Source organism: Orycteropus afer, unplaced genomic scaffold (genome assembly GCF_000298275.1).
Source record: "Orycteropus afer afer isolate SDZICR_OR568_19922 unplaced genomic scaffold, OryAfe1.0 scaffold00002, whole genome shotgun sequence".
NCBI classification, from domain to species: Eukaryota; Metazoa; Chordata; class Mammalia; order Tubulidentata; family Orycteropodidae; genus Orycteropus; species Orycteropus afer.
Window position 1 is genome coordinate 32,748,910 of NW_006921589.1, and position 27,146 is coordinate 32,776,055.

General features: G+C 43.6%; 1 protein-coding gene across 1 annotated transcript; it reads left to right on the plus strand.

Moving 5' to 3' along the window:
• Window positions 1-40: 40 nt before the first annotated feature.
• On the plus strand, window positions 41-27,133 carry FLACC1 (flagellum associated containing coiled-coil domains 1). The gene is made up of 14 exons (XM_007936069.1): window positions 41-153; window positions 639-710; window positions 5,598-5,646; window positions 6,739-6,866; window positions 9,343-9,436; window positions 11,284-11,345; window positions 12,357-12,454; window positions 13,495-13,547; window positions 16,761-16,860; window positions 19,729-19,832; window positions 21,183-21,245; window positions 25,589-25,678; window positions 25,811-25,920; window positions 27,004-27,133. The coding sequence occupies exons 1-14, from the start codon at window positions 41-43 to the stop codon at window positions 27,131-27,133; spliced, it is 1,266 nt and encodes a 421-aa protein (XP_007934260.1).
• Window positions 27,134-27,146: the final 13 nt, after the last annotated feature.

A 27,146-nucleotide genomic window follows, 5' to 3' on the forward strand; every position in this document is an offset into this window, starting at 1 on the left:
AGCTTCCTGACCCAGCCAAGACTGCCCCTGACCTCGAACCATGTATCCCAATCCTCTTATCTACTGCACCTGCTGGGACCCCTGGAACTTGGGACCACGAAAGTTAATCAAGACCCCTCGGCCACCAGGCAAGACCTCCATAGGGAAGTCCAAGTAAGGACTCTCTGGGATAGGACAAGACCAAGAACTTGGGTTCCATTTGCTGCCTTCTTTCTCTCACAAGATTTCCAAAGCAATGAACTTGGCAGCAAAATCCCAAGTGGGCCAGAAAGCCTAGCTTTACCAAGCTTTCCCTGCAAGCTATGGTCTGCATATTGATCTTGCTAGTGTCAGAGTCAGTGCAATAGGGAGCACAGCGTCCAAACACAGGCAGCAGTCGCCTCAATGTGGGATGAAGAATGTTGAGCCCTGGGGCTAACTGCACTGCCAATCCCCGACTCCCCGGAACAGTGAACAAGTGCCAAAGACTTGGGTCTGAGGTTCCCCAAAACTGTCCAGATTGTAAAGATTTCCAGTTTTCAGACCATAAATTCCAATTTGGGGTCCATAATTTAGAGTATCTATAGGGCTATACCTAATCTGGGGATACTAAAACAGACTTCTGGATTTTCATTTAATTATTTATTTTTTACTTTCAGGCTAACTCCTCTTGTCCCAGCTTCAAAAACACCCAGTTACTCCCCGCCACCAACAAAACCTCTTGTCCCAAAGTAAGTCTTTTTATTTCCATGTGGCAAGAATGGTTTGAGGCATGTAGGTAAATAATGTCCCCCCTTTGACCTTCACAGCCCTGCTTGTCTTGAACTAATTGTTACCAGTATATTAGAGATTTCCAGAACGCACCAAGATTTTCCCCAAATCTTAGATCCTATGTGTAGACTCAATGGCTGCCTGTACTAGCAGCTTACAAGTCATTGCAAATGAGCCCTCAGCTAGGTTGCTTCATAGATGTTTTCCACCCCAAAAAGGCCACAGTGCCCAGAGCATGTCATGAGCGGAATCTCAAGGATCCCTAATTATTACGGTGGTGCTCACCCTTCTGCCGGTTACTTTCTTGTGTCTAATGTGTCTGTAGGTTTCATCTCTGTTGTGTATGTGTATGTGTGATTAACTCACAAGTTAGATGTTTACCAACATTTTACAAGCTTAGAATATCACTTTGTTTTAACCTTTGCATGAACTTTTGTATCCCCTTTATTTGGAAGATATTTATTGGGTACCTATTATGTGCCACCACCAGTCATCTGTCAGTTTGTCACACTGTGGTGGCTTGGGTGTTGCTGTGATACTGGAAGTTTTGCCACCAGTATTTCGAATACCAGCAGGGTCACCCATGGTGGACAGGTTTCAGTGGAGCTTCCAGACTAGGACAGACTGAGAAGGACAAGGCCATCCACTTCTGACGGAATTGGCCAGTGAAAACCTTATGAATAGCAGTGAAATATTGTCTGATATAGTGCCAGAAGGTGAGCCCTTCAGGTTGGAAGGCACTCAAATGTCCACTGGGGAAGAGCTGCCTCCTCAAAGTAGAGTCATCCTTAATGATGTGGGTGGAGTAAAGCTTTTTGGACCTTTATTTGCTGATGTAGCACAACTCAAAATGAGAAGAAACAATTGCAAACATCCATTAATAATTGGACCATGGAATGTATGAAGTATGAGTCCAGGAAAATTAGAAGTTGTCAAAATGAAATGAAACACATAAAGATCAGTATCCTAGGCATTAGTTAGCTGAAATGGACTAGTATTGGTCATTTTGAATCAGGCAATTATATTTTCTACTATCCTAGGAATGATAAATTGAAGAGGAATGGTGTCACATTAATCAGCAAAGGGAAAATTTCAAGATCTATCATAAAGCATAATGCTGTCAGTGATAGGATAACCTTCATATGCCTACAAGGAAGACCAGTTAATACTATTATTCAAGTTTATACACCAACCTCAAAAGCCAAAGATTAAGAAATTGAAGATTTTTACCAACTTCTGCAGTTTGAAATTGAAAAAACATGCAGTCAAGATGTATTGACTATTAATGGTGATTGAAATGCAAATGTTGGAAACAAGGAAGAAGCATTGGTAGTTGGAAAATGTGGCCTTGGTGATAGAAATGACACTGGAGACCACATAATAGAATTTTGCAAGACTGCCAGCTTACTCATTCCAATACCTTTTTTCAATAACATAAATGGCAACTGTACACATGGACCTCACCAGATGGAATACACAGGAATCAAATCAACTCCATCTATGGAAAGAAATGATGGAGAAGCTCAATATCATCAGTCAGAAAAAGGCCAGGAGCAGACCGTGGAGCAGACAATCATTGCTCATATTTAAATTCGAGTTGAGGCTGAAGAAAATTAAAACAAGTCCAAGAGAGCCAAAATTTTCCCTTGAGTATATCCCACCTGAATCTAGAGACCATCTAAAGAATAGATTTCAGGCATTGAACACCAATGACTGACGACCAGACAAGTTGTGGGATGGATGACATTGAGAACATCACATATGAAGAAAGCAAAAGGTCATTTAAAAGACAGGAAAGGAAGAAAAGAACAAAATGGATGTCAAGAAGAGACTCTGAAACTTGCTTTTGTTATTGAACCAAAAATAGCTAAAGTGAATGGAAGAAATGGTAAAATAAAAGAGCTGAATGGAAGATTTCAAATGACAACTCGAGAAGACAAAGTAAAGTATTATAATGAAATGTGAAAAGACCTGGAATTAGAAAACCAAAAGGGAAGAAGACGCTTGACATTTCTCAAGCTGAAAGAACTGAAGAAAAAATTCAAGCCTCCAGTGAAGGATTCTATGGGCAAACTATTGAACAATGCAGAAAGTATCAAAAGAAGATGGAAGGAATACATAGAATCACTGTACCAAAAAGAATTTGTCAACGTTCAACCATTTCAGGAGGCAGAATATAATCAAGAACCAATGGTATTGAAAAGAAGTCCAAGCTGCACTAAAGGAATAGGTGAAAAACAAGGCTTCAGGAATTGATTGAATACCCACTGAGATGTTTCAACAAACTATTCAGTGCCAGAGGCACTCACTCATTTATGCCAAGAAATTTGGAAGACACCTGCCAACCGACTGGAGGAGATCCGTCTTTGTGCCTATTCTAAAGAAGGGTCCAACAGAGTGTGGAAATCATTGAACCATATCATCAATATCACATGCAAGGAAACTTTTGCTGATGATAAATTCAAAAACGGTTGCAGCACTACATCGAGAAGGAGCCACCGGAAATTCAAGCTGGATTCAGAAGAGGGTATGGAATGAGAGATGTCATTGCTAATGTCAGATGAATCTTGGCTGAAAGCAAAGGATAGAAGAAAGATGTTTACTTGTGTTTGATTGACTATGCAAAGGCATTTGACTGTGTGGAACATAACAAATTATGGATAACATTGTGAAGAATGGGGATTCCAGGAAACTTAATTGTGCTCTTGAGGAACCTGTACCTAGGCCAAGAGGCAGCGATTCAGAGAGAACAAGGCGATATTGCATAGTTTTAAATCAGGAAAAGGTATGTGTCACAGTTGTATCCTTTCACCATACTTATTCAGTCTGTATGCTGAGCAAATAATCCAAGAGGCTGGGCTATGTGAAGAAGAACACGACATCAGGATTGGAGGAAGAGTCATTAACAGCCTGTAATATGCAGATGACACAATCTTGCTTGCGGAAAGTGAAGATGATTTGAAACATTTAATGATGAAGATCAAACACTACAGCCGTCAGTATGGATTGTACCTCAACATTAAACAAAATCCAAAATCTCAATAATGATCAGAATTCCTGGTCGCGTGGAGTCTGGTGAGACCCGCAATACTATGGTCCTAGGATACATTCTGGGCCTGGAATAAAACTCACTCCCTGGGGCTGGCTCTCAGCCCAATAGTAAACAAGATGTACACACAGGCCACTCAACCCAGGGTGAAGCACCCACATCCCTTGGAGCAATAGACCACAGGGCACCAGAGGGGCAACATTCGTAGGGAGGAAATGCAGGACACACAGGAGTGCATAGCTATGAGGGGCACTGGGCAGCTGGGGGGCGGTGTTACTGGGCAGGGAGAGGGGGAGACTGGGTTAGGGTTGGGGATGGTAAATGGCGAGTGAAACTAAGTGTTCCCGTAACGTTGAACGTAAAATAAAAAAATTAAATAAATAAAATATTAAAAATCCTCACAACATCACAATACATGGAGAAAAGGTTGAAGTTGTCAAAGATTTCATTTTATTTGAATCCACAACCATTGTCCATGGAAGCAGCAGTCAAGAAATCCGATGATGTATTGCACTGGGCTAATCTGTTGCAAAAGATCTCCTTAAAGTGCAAAGAGCGAAGATGTCACTTTAAAGATGCTCCTAACCCAAGCCATTGTATTTTCAATTGCCTCATATGCATGTGAAAGCTGGACAATGAATAAGGAAGAGCTCAGAAGCACTGATGCATATGAACTGTAATGTTGGTGAAGAATACTGAAAATTCCATGGACTTCCAGAAGAAGGAACAAATCTGTCTTGGAAGAAGTGCAGCTGGAATGCTCCTTAGAAGCAATGGCCAGACTTTGTCTCAGTACTTTGATCATTGTCAGAAGGGACCAGTCCCTGGAAAAGGGTAGCATGCTTGGTGAGGTAGAGGGTCAGTGAAAAAGGAGAAGACCCTCAAAGAGATGGATGGACAGTGGCTGCAACAATGGGCTCAAGCCTAGTGAGGATTGTGAGGCTGGCACAGGCTGGGCAGTGTTTCCTTCTTTTGTACAGAGGGTCACTGTGAGTCAGAGCCAACTCGATGGCACCTAACAGCAATAACAACATTGTTTGCTGTGGACACTCCAGATGTTGCAAATGGTAAACATGGCCCACTGCTACCTGAAAGGCTGGAGGTTCAAGTCCAACTAGAGGTGCCTCAGGAGAAAGGATTGGTGGTGACCTAGTCGTTGAAAACCCTATGGATCACCGTTCTTCTTTGACACACACAGGATTGCCACAAGTCAGAACTGATTCAATGGCTACTGACAGTGGTGGTGGTTATTAATTTTGTATGAAGCATATATAAAGATTTGAAATTTTTAAGTTTGAAATGAAATGTTCTCATGTCTTAATGCATTTCATTATCCAGAACCCTTGTTATGTGGCAAGAATGGTCTGAGGCATGTAGGTAAATAGTGTCCCCACCTTGGCCTTCACAGCCCTGCTTCTCTTGAACTAATTGTTGCCAGGATGTTAGAGATTTCCAGAAGGCACAATGCTTCACTCTCTAATTAAATGGGATACATGTGGTTCCCTGGACTGTGTGTGTGTGTGTGTGTGTGTGTGGTGGGGGGGTGGCTTGCACTCCCCCAAAACAAAAGTGCCCCCACTGTGATAAGTAAGACAACTCTTTAGCCTCCTGGGGCAGGAGGCTTTCACCAAGGTCTGAGCCAGTAGATTCCCCAGCCACCCAGAGAATCCCCTAAAGAGATCAGTGGCTGGAGCTTAGAGAACAGAAGTCAGTTGGAAGGCAAGCTCAGGGTGTAGCTACTAAGCTCTGAATTTCTTTTGTTTGCTGGTTGCGTTCTGAATAAACCTTCCCGTTGCAGAGTGAAAATCAATTTGGGAAAACAAGAAGAGAGCACGAAATTACCAGATGTGAGTAAACATGGGAGAGGACAGTGGGACTAACATTTACTACCTACTATGAGTCGGGACCGACTCGACAGCACATAACAACAACAACAACATATATAAGCAGAGGAGCTCTGGTAGCATAGTGGCTAAAGCACTTGACTGCTAACCAGAAGGCTGGCGGTTCAAACCCACCAGCCACTCCTCGGAAGGAAGGTTGGGCAATCCTACTTCCATAGTGATACTGCCTCGGAAACCCAAGGAGGGGTCGCAATGAGTCAGGGCCAACTCGACGGTAAACAACAACAACAACAACAACATATATAAGCAGGCAGGAGGAGCTCTGGTAGCATAGCACCTAAGGCACTTGACTGCTAACCAGAAGGCAGGCGGTTCAAACCCACCAGCCACTCCTCGGAAGGAAGGTTGGGCAATCCTACTTCCATAGTGATACTGCCTCGGAAACCCAAGGAGGGGTCGCAATGAGTCAGGGCCAACTCGACGGTACATAACAACAACAAAACACTCTCCTGCCTTAGTTCAGGCATCTGTTATTCTTACTGCAATGGTCTCCCAACCTGTGTCTCTTCCTCCTGGAAACCCAAGGAGGGGTCGCTATGAGTCGGGTCTGACTCGTCAGCACATAACAACAACAACAACAGGGAAGGGTACCTTTTTCCCATGAGGAACCTGAGGCACAGAGATATTGAGTATGGATAGGGCTGTCTGATTCCCACACCTGAGTGGTTTCCATGATGCCCAGCTGCCTCCTGGCCTCTGGCTACCATGAAGACTTGGGAGGAGGTGCAGGGTTGAGTGGCAGAGTGCAGACTGGGGTGCTGAAGATTCAGTTTCGCGTTTTGAGCTGAAAGGCCTATAGAACAGTTACACGGGACATCTAGGAACCAGCTGAATATTGGGATTAATTCTCAAAAGAAAAATCTGTGCTGAAGATACAAGATGAACAGTAACTGGTGGAGAGCACGGAAGGGACTGGGCCCTGGAGTTTCATCTCCTGCCTCTGTTTATAAGATGCCTAAAGGATAACAGAAGATCTGGAGGAAACTTGGCACTCCACGTCTGCGTTATTATCTTACCTTTCACTTTGGTTCACAGGAAGTGATCAATGTATCACCTGGCTATCGCCTCGTTCGGAACAGGGAGCAGATTTCTGTCACCTTAGGGGATGAGATGTTCGACAGAAAAAAACAGTCAGAATCAAAAGACAAAAGAGACTCTTCCAGGTAACATGTTTGGACCAACATCCAGCTCCTAAAAGCTGTCCCCACCTGGCTTGGCCCGGCTTCTCAGACAACTCCCTGGCATCCATGCCTGGGTCACAGGGTCCCTGCCGTAAAGGTGCTACAAGCTCACTTCACACCTCACCCTGTTTCGCCATATCTGCTCCCCTCCACGCCCACCTCTTTCTGCTCTGGTCCTGTTAGTCAGTAGATCCAAGGGGCAAATGAAGATCAAATCAGGCAGCTGATCCAAAAAATGACTGGGTGTCATGTCATTCCTACTAATGGAGAGCAGTTTTTCCTGAGGGAAAGAAACAGACAAAATGTTCTTTAAAAAGTTTTAATTTGGAGGATGTGAATTAAACGTAAGGTCAGGATTTCTGGCCATTCCGAGTATGCACCTCTTCTTTTTATTATGTCCAAAGATACTACTTAAGGAGCTGTAGTGTGGAAGATGACGGACAACCTGACTCCATCCAGGTGGAGCACCCGGCCATCCTCTCTGTCATACAAGCCCCACCCACTCTCTAATCCTCCAATGTCATATCAGTCACCACAACCTTTTATTCCACCTTCTAAATCCGTCATTCAAATTCCCTTCCCTACTCTCCTGCCTAGGAGCTCTGGTAGCATAGTGCCTAAAGAACTTGACTGGTAACCAGAAGGCTGGCAGTTCAAACTCACCAGCCACGCCTCGGAAGGAAGGTTGGGCAATCTACCTCCGTAGTAATATTGCCTCGGAAACCCAAGGAGGGGCCACTATGAATTGGGTCCGACTCGATGGCACATAACAACAACAATAACAACACTCTCCTGCCTTACTTAAGGCATCTGTTATTCTTACTGCAATGGCCTCCCAACTGGTGTCTCTTCCTCCTGGATTTTGCTTGCTATGAGAACTGTCTTTCCAAGACAGAAATCTAAAAGACCAATACCAAAAACAGAAAACACAAACACACAATTTATTAGGAATTTATTACCTATTAGTGTATGGAGTCCTAGGAGGTGCAACAGTTTAAGTGCTCGGCTGCAAACTGAACAGTAGAAGGGTCTAGGCCACCACAGGTGTGTGGGAAGAAAGGCCTGGGAATCTCCTTCTGAAAAATCAGCCCCTGGAAACCCTCTGGAGCCCAGTTCTGCTCCGGCGCACGGACTCGCCATGGGTCAGAACTGATGCCACGGCAAGTGGTTTGCTTTGTGGTTTTTGTTTTGTGGTGTATAGAAAAGATGCACCCTAACTGTTAGCAGTGGTTACTTCTGCAAAGGGATTCAGATTGGGGGTGAGGCCGAAGGACTCACAAACCTACTCATGAGTGACTCCAGACCCTGAAGTCACCCTGATCTGACCCGGCCCAGAGAAGCCAGACCTGAGCCTTTTCTTCCCACCCAGCAGAACGCTCAATCCGTTTTCTTTCCCTTGCCTACCTTCAACTCTCTGCAGCAGGAAAATAGGTCATCACCCACAGACAAGGTAGCACCACAATTTCTTGGTCTTCTAAGGAAGTTGTCACTAGTTGTGGCAAAATAGGACATAAGAAATAGTTCATGCTTATAGACATCGTTGATATTTAAGGTCACGGCCAAAAGGCAGGAATTCACTATTATCCAACTTCTTGTACCCTGGCACCCTCCCTTCCTAGATCCTGCCCTTGTTTGCTCATCCCACATTCTCTCTGTGCCCAGTTAGACGTGGTGAATGATTGGTCAAAGGGGTCAAAGTCTTGTGAATTGAGGACCTCCTCTCAGCTCCACTGCACGTGAGCATTGCCTGTCACCCTGTCTACTCCTGCTCAGCCAGATGTTGTTGTTGTTGTTGTTGTTATGTGCCATCGAGTCAGCCCTGACTCATAGCGACCCCTCCTCAGGTTGCCAAGGCAGTATCACTACGGAAGTAGATTGCCCAACCTTCCTTCCGAGGAGTGGCTGGTGGGTTTGAACCGCCAGCCTTCTGGTTAGCAGTCAAGTGCCTTAGGCACTATGCTACCAGAGCTCCTGCTCAGCCGGATAGAGCTGAATAATCTGCAGATATCATGGAGACCCCAAACTCAGAAACAGAACAGTTTTCTGTTCCTAAAGTTTCTCTCTTAAATCCTCTCTTAGTCCCATCGCTGGTCCATTCCTTGTCTGAATCGCTGTCACCATTAATCCTGTTCCCCTACCTTCTTTTTCCCAATCCTCCAACCCTCATTTCAACTATTATTATCAAATCAAGGCCAAACATTTCTGACATATTCCTATTTCCCTGCTATTCGAGAGGACACCAACCCACCCCGCTCACTCTGCATAGCTTGCCCGAAAGGACAGTCTGAGGCTCAACCACCCTACTGCCGAGTCCTTCTCCTGGACTACCACTCCCCCACTCCAACCCAACCCCATGATGATGCATGTGTTTTCACCAGGCCAGAGCCGTCACTTTCAGGGCCCTGGCTGCATGGGATGATAAGCTCTGTGGATGAGGACAGAATCACTTGTCCTGCAGGACTAACATCGTTTCTGACCTAGAAGAGCAGATCTCAGAGCTGACAGCAATGATAGAGCAAATGAACAGAGACCACCAGTCTGCCCAAAAATTGGTGAGTGACCTTTGAGTTAGCCAACAGCTTTATAGGTAGGGGACAACTAATATTTTCAGATCACCTTCTGTATGCCAGGCTAGATGCCAAGCATTTTATTCATGTAATCCACATTGTCCAGGTCTAAAGATAGGACCATGGTCACCCCATATTATTTCTCTGACTCCATCCTCAATCATAACTGCAAGAGTTCATTCAAGTTTCTTTTCAAGGCCTAACTCAATTATTTCTTTTTATTTTATTATTTATTTATTTATTTATATTATATTAAACTCAATTATTTCTGAAAGTTCTCCAGGTACCTCCCGTGCATTCAGTGACACTGTCCTCCCTGTACAAGGGGCGCCTGTCATTCTCCATCTGGCCTGTTATGGCCTTTGTGGTATATTTCATTCCAGAGTTTGCTGAGCCTCTCACTAACGGCACCAACACAGTCAGTGCTTCCGGCGTTGCTTTAAAAGTGTCAAGAGCCTCCAGTGCCCACTTCCTGTTGCTGTTGAAGCTGCCAATGCCCACACTTCAGAATCTGTGGATGGCAATTTGCACTCTGTTTCTTGGGGATTTTAATGACACTTGTCCTTTACATTTCACCTCAGGCAAGAGTGGTTGGTTGGCTGGGCTGGAGCTGTAGACCAAGGCTAAGCTCAGAAACCTCCTCTGACCTATTGTTGTTGAAACCCACTTGTGAGGGTCTACTTCCCCAACATCTGACAGGCCTATCCCCCATCCTCTGACATGCCCCAGACTTGTCTGAATTCTACAATGACCCAGGTTATATATATATATATATATATATATATATATATATATATATATAACCTGGGTCATTGTATATATATATAGGCCTCAGTGTGTGATTCATTGTCCTATTTATATTAACACCCTGCAAGGTATATGGTCTCCATTCCATAGATAACTGAGGGTCAGAGAAGTTAAATAATTTACATAAGCTCACTCAGCTCATCAGTGGTAGGCTTGGACAAGATGGACCTTTTGACCCACTAAGCCCATGCTATGCTAAAGATATATGTAAAGACAGTTTCCATGGAAGGAACCCTACATTGTGAGCCTTAAAATTCTCCTTCCTGTGAACACTGCATTTTGTTATGTGATCCTATGGAAGAGCGGGGTGCTATCCACCACTGTGGCAGTCGCTGTCTGGAGCTGCAGGGGCTGGCCCCTTGGTTATGCCAGGTGGTCCCTGGCTCCCCAAAGTGTGACTCCTCCCCAGCACAAGGGAGGAGCCCCAAGGACAAGCCCTGATGCTTGCTTAGGTGACTGTGACCACTTCCTGGTTTTAGAATCTCCATTCTTCCTGAGACACTGGCCAGAATTTTCTGATATGTTAAAATGGAGGGTCATCAGAAAGTGAGCAAATGCTACTTGCTAAAACATGACCATTCTTTCTGTCAACAAGGACTTGCTAACACTGGATTTTAAGTTCAATGAAGGCAGGGAGGGAGCCTTAGTCCTCATTGGCGCTTCCAGGCAAAGTCCTTTGCCCAACAAATGATTGTTCAATTTAATCAAGTACCCAAGAATCCAAAGACCACAATCTTACAAAGGGATTCCAGTCTAGCAGAGGACATCGCAGAGACCCACCCACAAACCCAGCAAGTCAAAGAGATGGTTTCTGTGCACCAACATTATGAACTAAGTTCAAAAGATCATAGACAAAGCAAGAATAGTTCCATTATCTCAGTAGCAATGGGCTCTCTGGGCACCACAGAGCACAATGGAAGAGGTGTGGGGAGCCGGGTGTGTTCTATGAGTAGAGAGACTTCTCAGAAGATGCAGGTTGGAGCAGAGGGCCTCCCTCCTGGGTTAATGTGAGGTCTCGTCTCCAGCTCTCCAGTGAAATGGAAATCCGGTGTGCTGAGATGCAGCAGAACTTCGAAAACAAGAACAGGTATGCTTTCTGGTTCAAGTCCTTGTGTGTTGAAGGCCCTAGGCTTCTGCATCCTTTGTAGATTTCAGTTCACTGAAACTCCAGCAGTGCTAAATGGGGTCTGGGGGCAAGAGCTGAGGGACATGAGGTATGTGTCCTTGGAGAGCAGGATGACTTGATCCGAGGCCACTAAAGTGTAGCACCAGTGTTATTTCTGCTTTTACATTTTCTCATCCAACTATTTTATTTCATTCCGATATCTTTTTGTTTATTATTGCTGTTGGTTGTTGAAAAGAGTCATTTCCTTTGTGTGTTCTCTACGAGCGTTCTGTGGTACACAGCTGCTGTTCTCAGCCTTCCCCCTCCATCCCCCTCCATCCCCCTCCATCCTCCTCCTCCCACCTCTACTTTTTCCGGTTGCAAAATGGGAAGAAGCTATGGGAGGGACAGCAGCCAGAACAGCAAAGACAAACCAAGGAGAAAATAAAAGGGGTTGTGTTGCGTGTGTGGGTAAGGCAAATCTCAACTTCCCCTTCCAGCTACCTACTGATGCCAGTGCAGGCTCAAAAACTCTGGTGGAGGGAAAGAGTCATAGGCATTCATTTTAACACTCAACTTGAACACTGCCAGCATCTGCCTCCTGAAATGGAGGCTGGAGATATCTTGGGCTCTCTGGTGGTGTAGTGGTTAAGGCATTTAGGTGCTAACCAAAAGGTCGGTGGTTCAAACCCACCAGTCACTCCATGGAAAAAAGATGAGGCAGTCTGCTTCCGTACTGATTTACAGCTTTGGAAACCCAGTGGGGGTTGCTATGAGTCTTGGGCTAAGACCGTGCTCCCTGCTGAGGGCTGGCCTGGACTTCACCAGCTCTGTTCAAAACAGTTTTTTGTTAAACAAACAAATAAAGAAACAGGGATTCTCTCACACCTCTGTGGAGGGATGATGCAAAGAGAGCGTGAGGGAGAAGGAGGTGGGTGGGAGAGGGTGAATGAATATTTTGCTGATGATTTTGGCCTTCTCGGGCTTCCATAGGGAGCTTAAGGAGGCTCATGCAACAGAGCTCAGTGAACTGGAACAAAACTACCAAGCAACCTTGAAGGCAGAGAGATTGGCTGCCCAGGCGAAGCTGGGTACGTTGGGGGCCTGGGAGGCATAACTGAGTGAAAGAGCAAGAGGCCGCCCATGAGGATCTAGATACAGGGCAGCCCTGGCAGAAGATGGGCTAGGGCCAGTCTTTCACTGTTTCCTCCTGAAGCTTAGGGGGAAAGTGTCTGAGAATGAAACTGGAAGAAGGGAAATCCACTCTGGCATGTTCTTCTCACACCTGGGAGATGGACAGGCCTAGGCCAAGTCTTGGGATCGGAGCAAGTATCTTAATCTCCTTGAGTCTCAAGCTCCCCATCTAGGAACTGAGGATAATAATACCTGCCCATATCAGAGTAATAAGAATGTGAGGTCATTTTTAATAGTATATTTTAAAGTTGTACAAATATAAATGAATACGATTACAGTTCAACAAGTATCCTCACCTGTAAAATGATTATGTCATTAAATTCCAGCTGACACACTATGGCCGTTTATCCCAATATTATTGCAGCCTTTGGGAAGGGCAAAGTGTATATCCTGCAAACTTTAGGGTTTAAAAAAAAATTAGGGTTCATAGATGAATCACCACAGGGCAAGAAAAGATTCTATAACCTTTCATTTTGCCTTAAATTTAAAGATATTATCTTATTTATAATTTGCTGATTTCCCAGTTTTCTAAAGAGAGCGTTATTGTTTTCATAATCAAAGTAAATTAGAAAATGTTATTTAAAAAGAGACATGCAGAGGTAAGCTGCGAGGTTTTGCTCTCCTTTTTCCCACAGACGTAGATTTACCCCTGCAGGTTGGCTTTCAAACTTGGCATATAGCAGAATCGCTGCAAAGGATATTGTCAACAGATGTTGGGCCTTTCCCTGAGATTATCAATTCAGAAGGTTTGAGGCTGGGGTCCGCACATCTGCATTTCTCATGAGTTTCCTGAGTGATTTCTGAGGCACACCTAGGTTTCATTGGCTAGGAGATGAGTTTGAGGTGGAGAAAGTATGCAAGGGAACTCACACTTGAATTTTAAAATCCGCCTATCAGAGGACTACTGATGACCTGTTGTTGTTTTCCTTTTGTCCAGAGGAGATGGGAAAGGAATACAAATATTTGAAGAATATGTTTCATATGTATCAGGTGAGATCCAGTGCCCCCTGATGGACGATGAGAGTAAGAGCAACAGGGTCAATCCTGGCTGATGACGTTGGTATGAGTCTAGAGCTCTTGCACAGAAAATAATTCCCCTAGTTTCCCAGCTTCCTTGCAACTAATTGGTGCCACCTGCTCTCTGGAAGAAGTGTCAGCCTCAGACTGTGATGGCTTCCATGTAGGACAAGTCAGTTCCCTAGACCTTAAGGTGGTCTCTTGAAAAATATTTTCAACAGTAATGCAAGCTCATTGTTTGTTTGTCATTTTTAAAAAATGGAAATTAAAAAACAACAACAACAACAGCAAAAAAAAAAAGAAGAACAAAGAAAATACCTACCCAAAGAGAACCATTATTAATATTTGTGCTTTTTAAAAACTGTAGCTTATATTCTATGTGTGTGATTCAATATTCTTCACCAACACCACAATTCAAATGCTTCAGTTCTGCAATCTTCCTTATTCATTGTTCAGCTGTCATATGCATATGAGGCTACTGAAAATACCAAAGCCTGGGTCAGACATGGTACATACTGAGTGTACCATAGACTGCTAGAATAATGAACAAGTCTTGAAGGAAGTACAGTGGAATGCCCCTTAAAAGCAAGAATGGCCAGACTCCGTCTCTAGAACTTGAGTCACGTCAGAAAGCACACATCCCTGGAGAAGGCTATCATGCTTGGTAAAGTAGAGGGTCAGGGAGAAAGGGGACCCCCAACAAGATGGCGTGGCACGGTTGCAGTGACTGCAACGACGGTTCAACCATGGCAGTGATTGTGAGGTCGGAGCGGGGCTGGGTCGTGTTGGCTTCTGTTGTACACGGGGTCTCTGTGAGTCAGAACTGACTCAATGGCACCTAACAACAGTAGCACATTCTCTGTGTACTTTTATATCCTCTTTTCATCTGGCATATCAGAAAATTTCCCCTCCTTTTAATGACTAGATATTATTCTCTTCTTTTTTATTGTGGTAAATATATGTGTGTGTATGTATATGTATAGATATAGAAGGAGCCCTGGTGGCACAGTGGTTAAAGCGCCTGGCTGCTAACCAAAAGGTCAGTTGTTTGAATCCACCAGCTGCTTTATGGGAGAAAGCTATAGCAGGCTGCTTCCCTAAAGATTACAGCCTTTGAAACCTTCTAGGGCAGTTCTACTGTGTCCTATACGGTCACTACGAATCAGAATCGACAGGGCAGAGTTTTCTTCCCCTGCTTGGTGTGTGTGGTGTATATATAGATATAGATATATAACAAAATTTTTATCGTTTCAATATTTTTCACATGTACAATTCAGTCATGTTCATTATGTTGTGCAACCATTACCACAATCTGTTTCCAAATATTAATCACTAGAAGTTCAGTGTCCCCTAGGTGATAACTCTCCCATTCTTCCTCCCTCCAGACCCTGGCAATCACTAATAAACTTAGATTCTCCTTTTTAATGACTAGATATTATCCTAATTAGGAGCTCTGGTGGCATAGTGCCTAAGGCATTTGACTGCTAATCAGAAGGCTGGCTGTTCAAACCTACCAGCCACTCCTCAGAAGGAAGGTTGAGCAATCTACTTCTGTAGTGATATTGCCTCAAAAACCCAAGGAGGAGTCACTATGAGTTGGATCCAACTCAACAGCTTTGGGATTATCCTAATGGAAGTCCCTTCTAGTACTTAAGTATTCTACTGTTGGCCATTTGAGTTCTTTCTAATTGTTTGCCATAAGAAGTAATGTTACTTTCAACATCTTCAAATTGGTAGCTTTTGATTCTAGAAGTAGAGTGCTATATCAAAAAGAATGAACACTTTTAAGGCCTTTGATACATTTGGCCCTACTGTCATCCAAAAAAGGCTGCATCATTGTGCTTTACCAAGCATGATACCCTCACAAGGAGGGTGTTGGCATGTTCCCCAGCCATCTTAGAGCATAATCCATTCATTTAATCTTAACTAAATCGATGGGGGCCCAGGGAAACAGAGTTAGGGCATGATTTATTACTAAGGGCAGTGGGAGTGGGAAGGGAAGGGCTGAGGGTCAAGATCCCAACCACTTAATTGTTAAGTAAAGTGCAGCCCCACCTCCGAAATTTTGTTTATCACACAGATTCAGTTTTGATCTTGTGTCTAAAACTCATTTTTTCAAGGCGCATCTTTATACTATCAGGGAAAACATCCCAGGGCAAAGCCTAAGAGAATTGTCAGGTTTATGACCCGGGAGGCTGCCTCAGTTTCCAGGGTGTACTCTGGGCTTGCTTCAAACTGTGCCTACCTAGAGAGTTTGATCACATTGGGGCAATGAGCTGCCCACCTGTCTTAAAAATTATGAAAGAGAAAGTGCATATAAATGGCGACGAACAATTACAAGTGATTACAGGTGCCCTGAGTCTGGTTTGAGTCCTGCTGCAAAACTGAAAAGGAAGGGGATTCAGGGCCTTCAGACTATAGTGGCAGTGCCCAGGTCCTGGGCCTCGCACCCTCCTGTGTCTTGTGCTCATGAAGTCTGGACCAACTAACAAAACTGGCAGTGGGTTAGGCTGATTTAACCTCAACCACAAAGGATGTTGGGAGCTCTGGTAGCATAGTGCCTAAGGCACTTGACTGCAAACCAGAAGGCTGGCAGTTCAAACCCACCAGCCACTCCTCGGAAGGAAGGTTGGGCAATCTATTTCTGTAGTGATACTGCCTTGGCAACCCAAGGAGGGGTTGCTATGAGTCGGGGCCGACTCGACGGCACATAACAACAACAACACCACAAAGGATGTTAGATTTGCTGAGAAAAATTAGACCCTCTGAAAAACATCTCATTGTTCTCTAAATATTCAGATTCACTACTAGGTGAAATATCCCTTACTCCTCCATGTGCTTTGATGAGTGAGTGAATTCAAGGGGAGCTGACAAATGGCACTGCAACATGGAGAACCCTACCTGTCTTCAGAGGAAGCCCAGTGCCGGCTCACTGTTTGCCTTTGACTGCTAGGCCCCCAAACTCTCAGCTGGGCTGGGCTGGACATTCTTCCCACAACGAGTCACCCACACAGGGCTTTTTCATTGAGGGCCCCAGTGAGAGAGGCTGGAAAAGGGCACAGGGCTATGGGCCAGTGCGCCGTGCGGCAGGGCCCTTCCTTAGTGTAAGATTACAGCCTCTATAGGGCCTGTCATTGGGTTGTTTCTTTGTTTGGTTTTGTTCATGATGTCTTCGTGCCTCCACAGGACAGCGTTTATGATGAAATGGAAGATAAGTGGTCGAAGCGGAAGGCAGAATGGGAGAAGGATGAGAAGTTGGAGCGGGAAAAGATCCTGTTACAGCAGAGTGAGCGTGCTAACTTCTGGACTATGTTGGTAAAAAATCAAGATCACTGCCATCCAGCCTATGCCGGCCCATACAGACCCTCCTGGGGTTCCCAAGACAGTATGTCTATAGAAGTTGATTGTCCTTCCCAAGAGTGGCTGGAGGGTTTGAACTGCCAGCCTTCTGGTTAGCAGTCAAATGCCTTAGGCACTATACCACAAGAACTCCCTGGATTATATTGATAGGTGTATCAAAACCTGCCATTATGTTTGACCTAGACTTGAGGGAAATGACCCTGGGTTTACCGAGGGCAGTGAGGCCATAAGGCTGAATTCTTGGATGGAAGGTACCTGGAGTTTTCAAGAAAGCAAAATGGCAACAAGGGTGGGATCTTTTAGGAGTTCAGCCAATTGAGTCTTAAACCTGCACCACCTCAAACTCACTGGTTCCAGGTTTTCCCCTATTGGCTGAAACAAGTGTGGGGACATTGGTAGGCATGTAGACTTGCTATCTTCATATGTTGTTGTTGGTGGTGTTATGTGCCATGGAGTCGGACCCGACTCATAGCGACCCCTCTTTGGGTTTCTGAGGCAGTATCACTACGGAAGTAGATTGCCCCATCTTCCTTCCGAGGAGTGGCTGGTGGATTTGAAGCGCCAGCCTTCTGGTTAGCAGTCAAGTGCCTTAGGCACTATGCTACCAGAGCTCCCATCTTCATATAGGTAACCCCAAATTTCCAGGAGTTTCTGAATTAGAGTTTTAAATATTCAGTTGTTGGGGGAATGCAATCCATTATACTGAGAACTTCTGTACCACCACACCCCTCAAAATGGAGCCATGTTTGATATGTATTTTTTTTTTTTTTTTGCTTTTTCCTTCACCCATATCAAAACTATCTATTAATTATTCATCTATTTTCCATCTCTTCCTCTCTCCTCCCATCCCTGACAACCAACAGGAAATTTCCTTCCCTGTGAAAACCCTTCCCTGACTTTTGATGGTAATGGGTTCACACAATATTTGTTCTTCTGTAATTGACTCATTTCACTCAGCATAAGTCCTCCAAGTTTATCCATGTTTTGAGGTGATTTGCTAATTCTTCATTATTCTTTAATGCTGAGCAGTATTCCACAGTGTTTATGTACCGTAGTTAGATTATCCATTCATCTGTCGATGGGCACTTAAATTGTTTCCATCTCTTTGCTATTATAAGTGGTTCTGCACTGAACATAGGGATGCGTGTATCTATTTGTGTCCAGATCTCACCTCAAATATTGTAATATTGCTAATTCTTTTATTATTATTATTATCATTATTGTCACTTGGGTGAAAGTTTACAGAGCAAATTCATTTTCCTTATAGCAGCTCACATACACTTTGTCTCATGACATTGACTGCGATTTCCCACAATGTGACAGCTCTCTTGCACTTCCTCCCCATAGTTACCTCTTCTCTGTGTCCTTCCTTCCCATGCACTCCTGCCTCCTGAGCTGTCTCTCTGTGCATACACAGACCTTCTCTTCTCCCATGCTTGATCTCTCCAAGGAGTTGTTGTTGTTATGTGCCATCGAGTTGGACCCGACTCATAGCAACCCCTCCTTGGTTTCTGAGGCAGTAACGCTACGAAAGTAGATGGCCCCATCTTCCTTCTGAGGAGTGGCTGGTGGGTTTGAACCGCCAGCCTTCTGGTTAGCAGTCAAGTGCCTTAGCCACTATGCTACCAGAGTGTATATACCTAATGTAAATGTTCAGCTCATAGGCCTATCTTTTGTTTGGCTGGAAGCCACAGGAGTGGGTTCAATTCCACACCTGAAGGGCAGCTAGGGGCCATAGTCTCTGGGGTTCCACCAAGGTCTATTGAACCAATATGGCTAATTCTTAACATAGAATTTTGGTCATACAAAGTGCTTTGCAGTTGTACCTCCCATTCCCACTGAGCTTCATAAATGGAAAGGAATGTAAATTCTCTTCCCTGGCCTAGGAGACTAGTTGAGGTATCTACAAAGGTATTCCCTATCCCACCCCATTCATGTCAGAGATTTAGTTGGTTTTAGCAAATTGCTCATTTAAATGTAGATATTCCCTGAGAAAGCGAATCCTCGAGGCCATTAGCATCCTGTGGAGACCTTGGACTGTCAGAAGGTAGCATGGAGACCCTGGATGCAGAATTGGGGAATGGAAAGCCTTATATCTGAGGCTTTACTTGGGATCCTGGTGCAGCATAATCTGGGTTATTCCCCAGACTTCCAACTACTCAAGCTACACTCATCACATGTTATGAAAGGCTAACTGAAGATGTTACTGCTGGTTTTGAAAGATGAGAATTTAGCGGCTCATAAGGTAACTTAGTCCATTCTTTGGGTGTCAGCATAGACCATCCCCTATCCTTCCTCAGAACCATGACCCTGAGACATTTATGTTTGCCCCTCACTCCTACTTCCTCCTGCTTAGTACTTGGGCTCTGCTGGCAGGTTTCCCCACCCAGAAAAACAGTTTAAGCCCAGTGCCAAGTGCAGAATGAATTGTATCGCTAGAAAGTATGCTTTAAATTTTATGTTAGTCAAGAGCTTTATTTTAAAAGAAGGATATCCAAAGAGCATAGTGGTTACTTCAGCAGACAGAAAGGGCAAAATAATGAAATAATGAGCATCAGATCCAAAACTATACAAAAAAGAAACAGATGTTTCAGCCAAATCCATAGGGTGAATGTAATTGAGGACAAACACATGATTATGTTACTCGTAAGCATCTCCAGGTAAGCGTCAAACACTGGGCTGAAGGGACCGTAAATCTGACCTTGTCTGGAATTTCTTTTCATATATTCTGAATTTCTCTTTGCACCTGCTTTTCCTACATGTGCATAAGTGTGCTTTCCTCTTGCCTCTACAGAGCATAGAATAACAAAAAAGTTTCAGTTAGAGTCAGAAGAAGAAAAGAAGAAAATAACTGAGTCTTACAGTGCTGTTTTTGAGAACTTCAACCGAGAGAAAGAGGTAACTCAGCTCCAAGTACACTGACGGTTGAATGGGTAGTCTAGGCGGTACCACAGAGTCCCCAGGTGTGCCTCTGTGCTTAAGCAATTTTATTGTCTTTATTGGCATTTGCTACCAGTGTTCCTGAAATAACATGCAAGTAGATTGGCAGTCATGCTGTTCTTTAGCCAGACGGTCTACCATGCAGTTATTGGAATGAAAATTGTAATGGACAGGAAATAAAAGAATACTAAACATATACCAAAGGAGTTCTGGTGATGCAGTGATTAAGGCATTCGGCTGTGAACCAAAAGGCCAGTGGTTCAAACCCACCAGCTCCTCCATGGGAGAAAGATGAGGAAATTTGCTTTTGTAAAAGATTTACAGCCATGGAAACCCTATGAGGCAGTTCTTCCCTGTCCTATAAAGTCACTATGAGTCAGAATCAACTTGATGGCAGTAGTTTGGTTTTTTAAACATATACCAGTAAAACCATGGGACTCCATGTGTGTCAGAATAGAACTGTGCTCCATAGGGTTTGCAGTGGCTGCTTTTTCAAAGTGGATTACTAGGTCTTTCTTCCAAGGCAGCTTTAGGTTAACAGCTGAACATGCTAACTGCTGGCACCACCCAGTCTCCTATCAGAGGCATCAGATGTTGGTGGTTCAGTGGTAGAACTCTCACCTTTCGTGCAGAAGACCCAGGTTTGATTCCCACCCAATGCTCCTCAGGGGGAGCCACCACCCATCTGCTGTGTGCTGCTATGATGCCAAACAGGTTTCAGCAGAGCTTCGAGAAAAAGGATGCACTAAGAAGAAAAAGATGGCAATCTATGCTGAGAAATCAGCCAGTGAAAGTCCTATGGACCACACTGTCCAATCTCATTGTATGTGGTGGTGCCATGAGTTGTGGTCCAATTCCACTACCGCTAACAAAAACACTTAACATATACAGAACTGGAAATTATTCAGCCAAAATCCCAGTCACTGAAGGTCCTTCTCATCTTTAATGGTAGCTTTGGTGAAGCACATAAGAGTAGCTACTAAATAAAAGTTAGAAGTGGGTGAGTTCACTGCCCCCTGTTAGCCATTTCCCCACAACCTTGATACTGATACTAGATTATAATGAAAGCAGGTTTCAGACTAAATTCTACTAAAATTTTCGATCCATATGGACATTAATAACGAAACATGCATGAACAAGCAGGCCCCAACCAGCTCTCTGACCTTTTATGTGCACTGAAAGTTCACTGAAGGTAGAAGCAATGGTATTAGAGAGGCAAGATTCTATAACCATTAGAGTCAGCCTCAGACTACCAGAACTACCTCTAAGCAATTGCTGATCTTTTCCAAATAATGTTATTTATTTTAGGAGTTCTTAAAACAACATGAAAGTGACACCTTGAAATTAGAAGAGCTGACAAAGACCCAAGAGGTAGGCTTTTCCATGTTTCCTGTGGAATTACAAATACATTGTTGTTGTTATGTGCCGTCGAGTCGGCCCCGACTCATGGCGACAAATACATTAGAAAAAGGATATACTCTCAGTAAAATGGAATCTATGATCATGTTACTAAGACTATTAAAAAATGGAAAACTTAAGCTGGGTTTTCTGGATTTTAAAACTGTCTGTAAAACAAAACCATTTTTTAGAGGCAGATGTGAATAAATATACAGAAGCGTACTATGATTTTCAGTGTCTAATACCTTCCATTCCTAGTAAGGCCCAAACTACTGAAGGGTCTTGAGTTGTAAAATGCCAGGTTCTTCCCTTGGAGCTCTGAAAAGTACAATTTTCCTCGACAAATTCTGTCTCCAAACCTCTCCTCGAAATGCTGCCTCAGAAATAACAGCTTCTTCAAAGGAATCTGTTCTAGGACAAATTATGGTGTTTCCGTGTGGGTGATGACTGCAAGGAAGCTGTTCCAACCCACAAATGGCCTGTGGTTCTTCCTTTGCAGGGAATTTTATTTGGATACAGAAATCCACATGCTTGGAAAAAGATCTGTCGCTTACAAAGGCGTAGAATGTTGTCTGTGCAGGCAGTATCAGCCTGTCGATCACACAAATTAAGATGTTCTATAGGATAGAGGCATTTGACTGCTAACCAGAAGGCTGGCGGTTCAAACCCACCAGCTACTCCTCGGAAGGAAGACTGGGCAATCTACTTCCGTAGTGATACTGCCTCGGAAACCCAAGGAGGGGTTGCTATGAGTCGGGACCGCCTCGACGGCACACAACAACAACATAGGATAGAGGAATGGGCTTTGAAGCCAGGTAGACCCAGTTTATTACATTAATTATTTTAATGAGCTTATCTACTAGTTCTCTCATTTATGTAATTTCTGGTTCTATTTCTATTGGTTGATTTTTCTCTACATTTATGGAAATTTTTCCTATTTATTTACGTGCCTGGTAATTCTTATTGGATGCCAGACATTATGAATATTACCTTGTTAGATGCTGATAGGGAGCCCTTGTTAGGGATCCCTGATGACACAGTGGTTAAACTGCTTGGCTGTTGACCATAAAGTCAGTAGTTCAAACCCACCAGCTGCTCCACAGAAGTAAGATGTGGTAGTGTGCTTCCAAAGGATTTACAGTGTTGGAACCGTGTAGGACAGCTATATCTTATCCTACAGGGTCACAGTGAGTCAGAATTGATTCAGTGGCAGTGGGTTTGATTTGTTTGGGTTTAGAAGCTGAATATTTTTATATTCCTTCAAATATTCTTGAGCATTGTTCTAGAATGCAATTAAGTTACTTGGAAACAGATAAAGCCTTGCTTTTAAGCTTCCTCAAAGCAGCCTATAATATAGGGCAATTTTTCCTCAACTACTGAAGTAATATTGTTCTGAATACTCAATACCCTGTGTGTTAGGTTTTCCCACATTTATCATAAGTTTCAGGGAAACAGAACAGAAAGTTAACACAACATCCAATTTGTCCAGAGAGAAGGAAAAAAGATTTTACTAACTGCGTACTCATGTCAGCCAGAAGGTCAGCAGTCTGAACCCACCAGCTGCTTCACAGAAGAAATATGAAGTGGTCTGCTTGCATAAGGATTTACAGCCTTTGAAACTCATTGGGGGTTGCTATGAGTTGAAATTGACTCAATGGCAGTGAGTTTGGTTTTGGTTGACACATGCCCTTAACTAAACCATTCATTATCGTAAGGAATCTGGATTGAATTCTCTAGATAATGCAAAGCCACTGGAGGTGGAGGTTTTTGAGGAAAGGGTATCATTTAGGAAGAGAACTCTGGCATCAATGTGGAGGACAGTCTGAAAAGGCGAAATAAGGTGAGGAGAACCTGTTAGAAGGTTCACCGCCCATTTACACCCCAACCTGGCTTTTGCTCCCACCCTATCTGCTGAAATTGCTCTTATTAAAATCACCAGTAACTTCCTAGTTGCCAAATCTAAGGAATAGCTCACTTCACTTGATTTTAGTAGTATCAGTTAGAATTGATCACTCCTTCCTTGGCACACTCACTGCTCTTGGTTTCCATGTTGTTGTTGTATAGGCTTCTGTTTTTATCTCACTGTTCACTCCTCCATCTTCTTTGCAGGGTCCTCATCTGCTACCTAACTGCTAAATCTTGGAATGCTTCAGGGCTTGGTTGTAGGGCCCCTTTTTCTTATTTATCTTCCCTTACTCCTTAGGTGATTTCATTCATTCATTTAGACCTAAATGTTATTTCTGTGCTGACAACCCCACGATTGCTAGTTACATCCTAGCCCTCTCCTCTGAGCTCTAGGCTGTGTATACAATTGCTCATTTGACATTTCTACATTGGAGCTTAGAGACATCTCAAACTTAACATGTCAAACTCCATACTCTTGATTTTCCTGAAAATATGATCCCCTACAATTGTCAGCTCCCCAGAGATACTATCACCAACCAGTTGTTCAAGGCTCAACCGAAAAGCTATCACTGATTTCTTCTCTTCTTTTACCTCCACATCAATCTGTCGGTATTGGCACTACCTCTGTAACATATTACAAATTCATCTAGCTCTGTTGCTATTTCACTGTTGCTAGCAGCCCTTGCTTTCTCTCTTGCCACCCTCCAACCAGTTTTCCACAGAACAGCAAGTGTTGTTTAAATGTAAATAGAGTATAACCCTTCTTTGTCTTATACCCTTAAATGGCACCCCATTGTCTTAGATCACCAAGGCCTGTATGTCCTCACCTTGGCCTGCTGTTCTGCTAGCTCTTTTAGCCATGCCACAGAAGTGAGGTTTATTTTGTTTTTTTTTTTTTTTTGGTTTAGTGTTCCTTCAGGTGATCAAAAACACTGAGCTCTTTGCCCTTTTAGGGTATTTGCACAATCCCCTTTTCATTCTTCAGTTTTCCGTATAAATCTTACCTCCTTGGAGAGTCCTTCTCTGACTTACCTAAGTTCCAAACTCACCCTTTCCCGTCCCTCATATACCTGTCCTCTATCTTCATCCCTGTTATTTTTTCCTTTATTCCTCTTTATCAGTTTATTATTGTAATTATTTTATTTAATCTTTCACCATCTCCCTCGCTAAAATGTACACTCCGCAAGGGCAGGAATTATATCTATCTTGTTCACCATAACATTTCTGGTGCCTTTTGCAGTTGTTGTCGTTGTTAGGTGCCGTCGAGTCAGCTCCAACTCATAGCAACCCTGTGTACAATAGAATGAAACACCTTCCAGTCCTGCGCCAGCCTCACAATCCTCTCTACACCTGAGCCCATCGTTGCAGCCACTGTGTCAGTCCATCTTGTTGAGGGCCTTCCCCTTTCTCATTGACCCTCCACTTTACCAAGCATGATATCCTTCTCTAGGGAATGGTCCCTTCAACAACATGCCAAAGTAGGTGACACAAAGTCTGGTCATTCTCCCTTCCAAGGACCATTCCAGCTGCACTTCTTCCAGGACAGATTAGTTAGTTCTTCTGGTAGTCCATGGTACTTTCAGTATTCTTTGCCAATACCACAACTCAAAAGTATCAGTTTTTCTTCTGTCTTCCTTATTCATTGTCCAGCTTTAACATGCATATGAGGCATTTGAAAATACCATGGCTTGGGTTAAAAAAAAACTCATTGCCGTCAAGTCGGATCTGACTAATAGTGACCCCACCTTGGGTTTCCAAGGCAGTATCATTATGGAAGTAGATTGCCCTATCTTCCTTCTGAGGAGTGGCTGGTGGGTTTGAAGCACCAGCCTTCTGGTTAGCACTCAAGTGCCTTGGGTTAGGTGCACCTTAGTCTTCAGCACTTTGAAGAGGTATTTTGCAGTAGATTTGCTCAATGCAATACATCCTCTGATGTCCTGACTGCTGCTTCCATTGGTGTTGATTGTGGAACCAAGTAATACGAAATCTTTAACAACTTCAATCTTTCCTCCATTTATCGTGATGCTGCTTATTGGTCCAGTTATGAAGATTTTCATTTTCTTTATGTTGAGATGGAATCCATCCTAAAGACTGTAGTCTTTAATCTTCACCAGTAGGTGCTTCAAGTCACCTTCACTTTCCGCAAGCAAGGTTGTGTGCAGTAGTATTTCATAAATACTTGTTCAAAGAATCACCATTGTAACTACCTGTGTGAGTTCCACTGAGGGCTGATTCAGGGACCATGACAGTGAGACTGAAGAAAGAGAAGGGTATGGACAGACAAGACATTGATGGAGTGGAATTAATAGAGCATGGTGACTAGTTGCTGTGAGAGATGCAGGAGAAGGGCAGTTGAATTTGATGTTTTAGATTCTAATCCAGGTGCCCTGAAAAAGTGTCTTTTTACACAGATCATGAAGGAAGAGTTGCATGCACAAGCTTTTATCCTAGAATCACTTAACACGACTCTCTACCAAACCCAGACGGAACTTCAGAGAGAAGTGAGTCCTGGCTGAAGTGGGGTGGGGGTTGGTGGGAGAAAACCCAGACGTGGTTTCAGCTCTGCCATATTGCTCCCCCACAGATAGTGCTTATCTGGAAAAGATCATTCTTAAAATCTATCTGTCTTTCAGAAAGCTACAGTGTTGAATCTAGAGAAAACACTCCAGGTCAAGCTTGCTGAAGCTGAGGAAAAGTATAAGTACACCATACAGACCCTGACTCAAGAAAACATGCGACTAAGGTGTGGATGCTTCTGCTCAAAGAGACTCAGCTGAGTTACCTTTAGGAGGTGGGAGGGAGTTTGAATGAGGGAGTAGGTGATGAAGATGAGCCCAGGTACTCCCCAGTGCTATCAAGGCACAGACACTTTGGGGAGGCAGGTACATCACTCTGCCCCTGGACACAGAAGTTGGCTGGACTGAGGTCACACAGTTCATTTGAGGAGGAACAGGGATGTGTCTAGACCTCTCTCCCTTCTCTGTGTCTCTGTTTTTATGCAAAACAACACACAAGACTCATCTACAAGCCCCAAGTTTATTTCTTCTGTGATGTCTGAGGGTTGTTTTAAAAGTCATCTCCCCCGAGAATTTGTGGTTTAGGGGTCAGTGGCTTATCCTTTGAGTCCCTGGGTGGCACAAATGGTTTCCATTTGATTACTAATCAAAACATTGGTGGTTTGAACACACCCAGCGGTGCTGTAGAAGACAGGTCTGGGAATTTGTTTCTGTAAAGATCATAGCCAGGAAAACCATAAAAAGTTCGGTTCTGTAATGTATGAGTCTGAATCAACTTCACGGTAACAGATTAGGTTTTTGGTTTGGCTTGCCCTTAGATAAAGCTATATCTGGTTCCTGTAGAAATCAACTTTAGGTCAAAAATTATACTATTCCCTGAAGATGCATCTCAAATCATTTAAAATCAATTTGGACCAACATTTTAATAAAGGAAAGTTATTCACTGTATTGATTTAGTGTGAAACTCCTAAAATGAGAAATTGTCATCCAGATACAATTATCTCACTAAATTAAAAAAAACACTGCCCCCAAGTAAAGAAATGAAGCCACATTTATCTCTCCCAAAATATCCTAAGCTTAAGGCATTAGACTGCTGACCAGAAGGCTGGCAGTTCAAACCCACCAGCCACTCCTCGGAAGGAAGGTTGGACAATCTACTTCTGTAGTGATACCACCTTGGAAACCCAAGGAGAGGTCTCTGTGAGTTGGATCCGACTTGACGGCAGTGAGTTTTTTGGTTTTTTTTCAAATATACCATATCCTTTTCTACCCTCTGTGTCTGTAGTAATACATCTTCACTTCCCTTACAGGCAAAAAATAATTGCCAAGAATGAAGAAATTTATGAAGGGCGATCTGGAAGGTCCAGCTCTATTATTGTTTTTGAAGATTATTCCGACATTTTAGAAGATGGTAACTATTGCAACAAAAAACAAGAATAATAAAAAGTTGTGC

Coding starts and splice junctions, on each gene's coding strand:
- FLACC1 (XM_007936069.1), top strand. CDS start 41: ATGTATCCCAATCCTCTTATCTACTGCACCTGCTGGGACCCCTGGAAC. Junction 6,867..9,342: donor GACAAAAGAGACTCTTCCAG/GTAACATGTTTG, acceptor CTTGTCCTGCAG/GACTAACATCGTTTCTGACC. Junction 21,246..25,588: donor AGCTGACAAAGACCCAAGAG/GTAGGCTTTTCC, acceptor CTTTTTACACAG/ATCATGAAGGAAGAGTTGCA.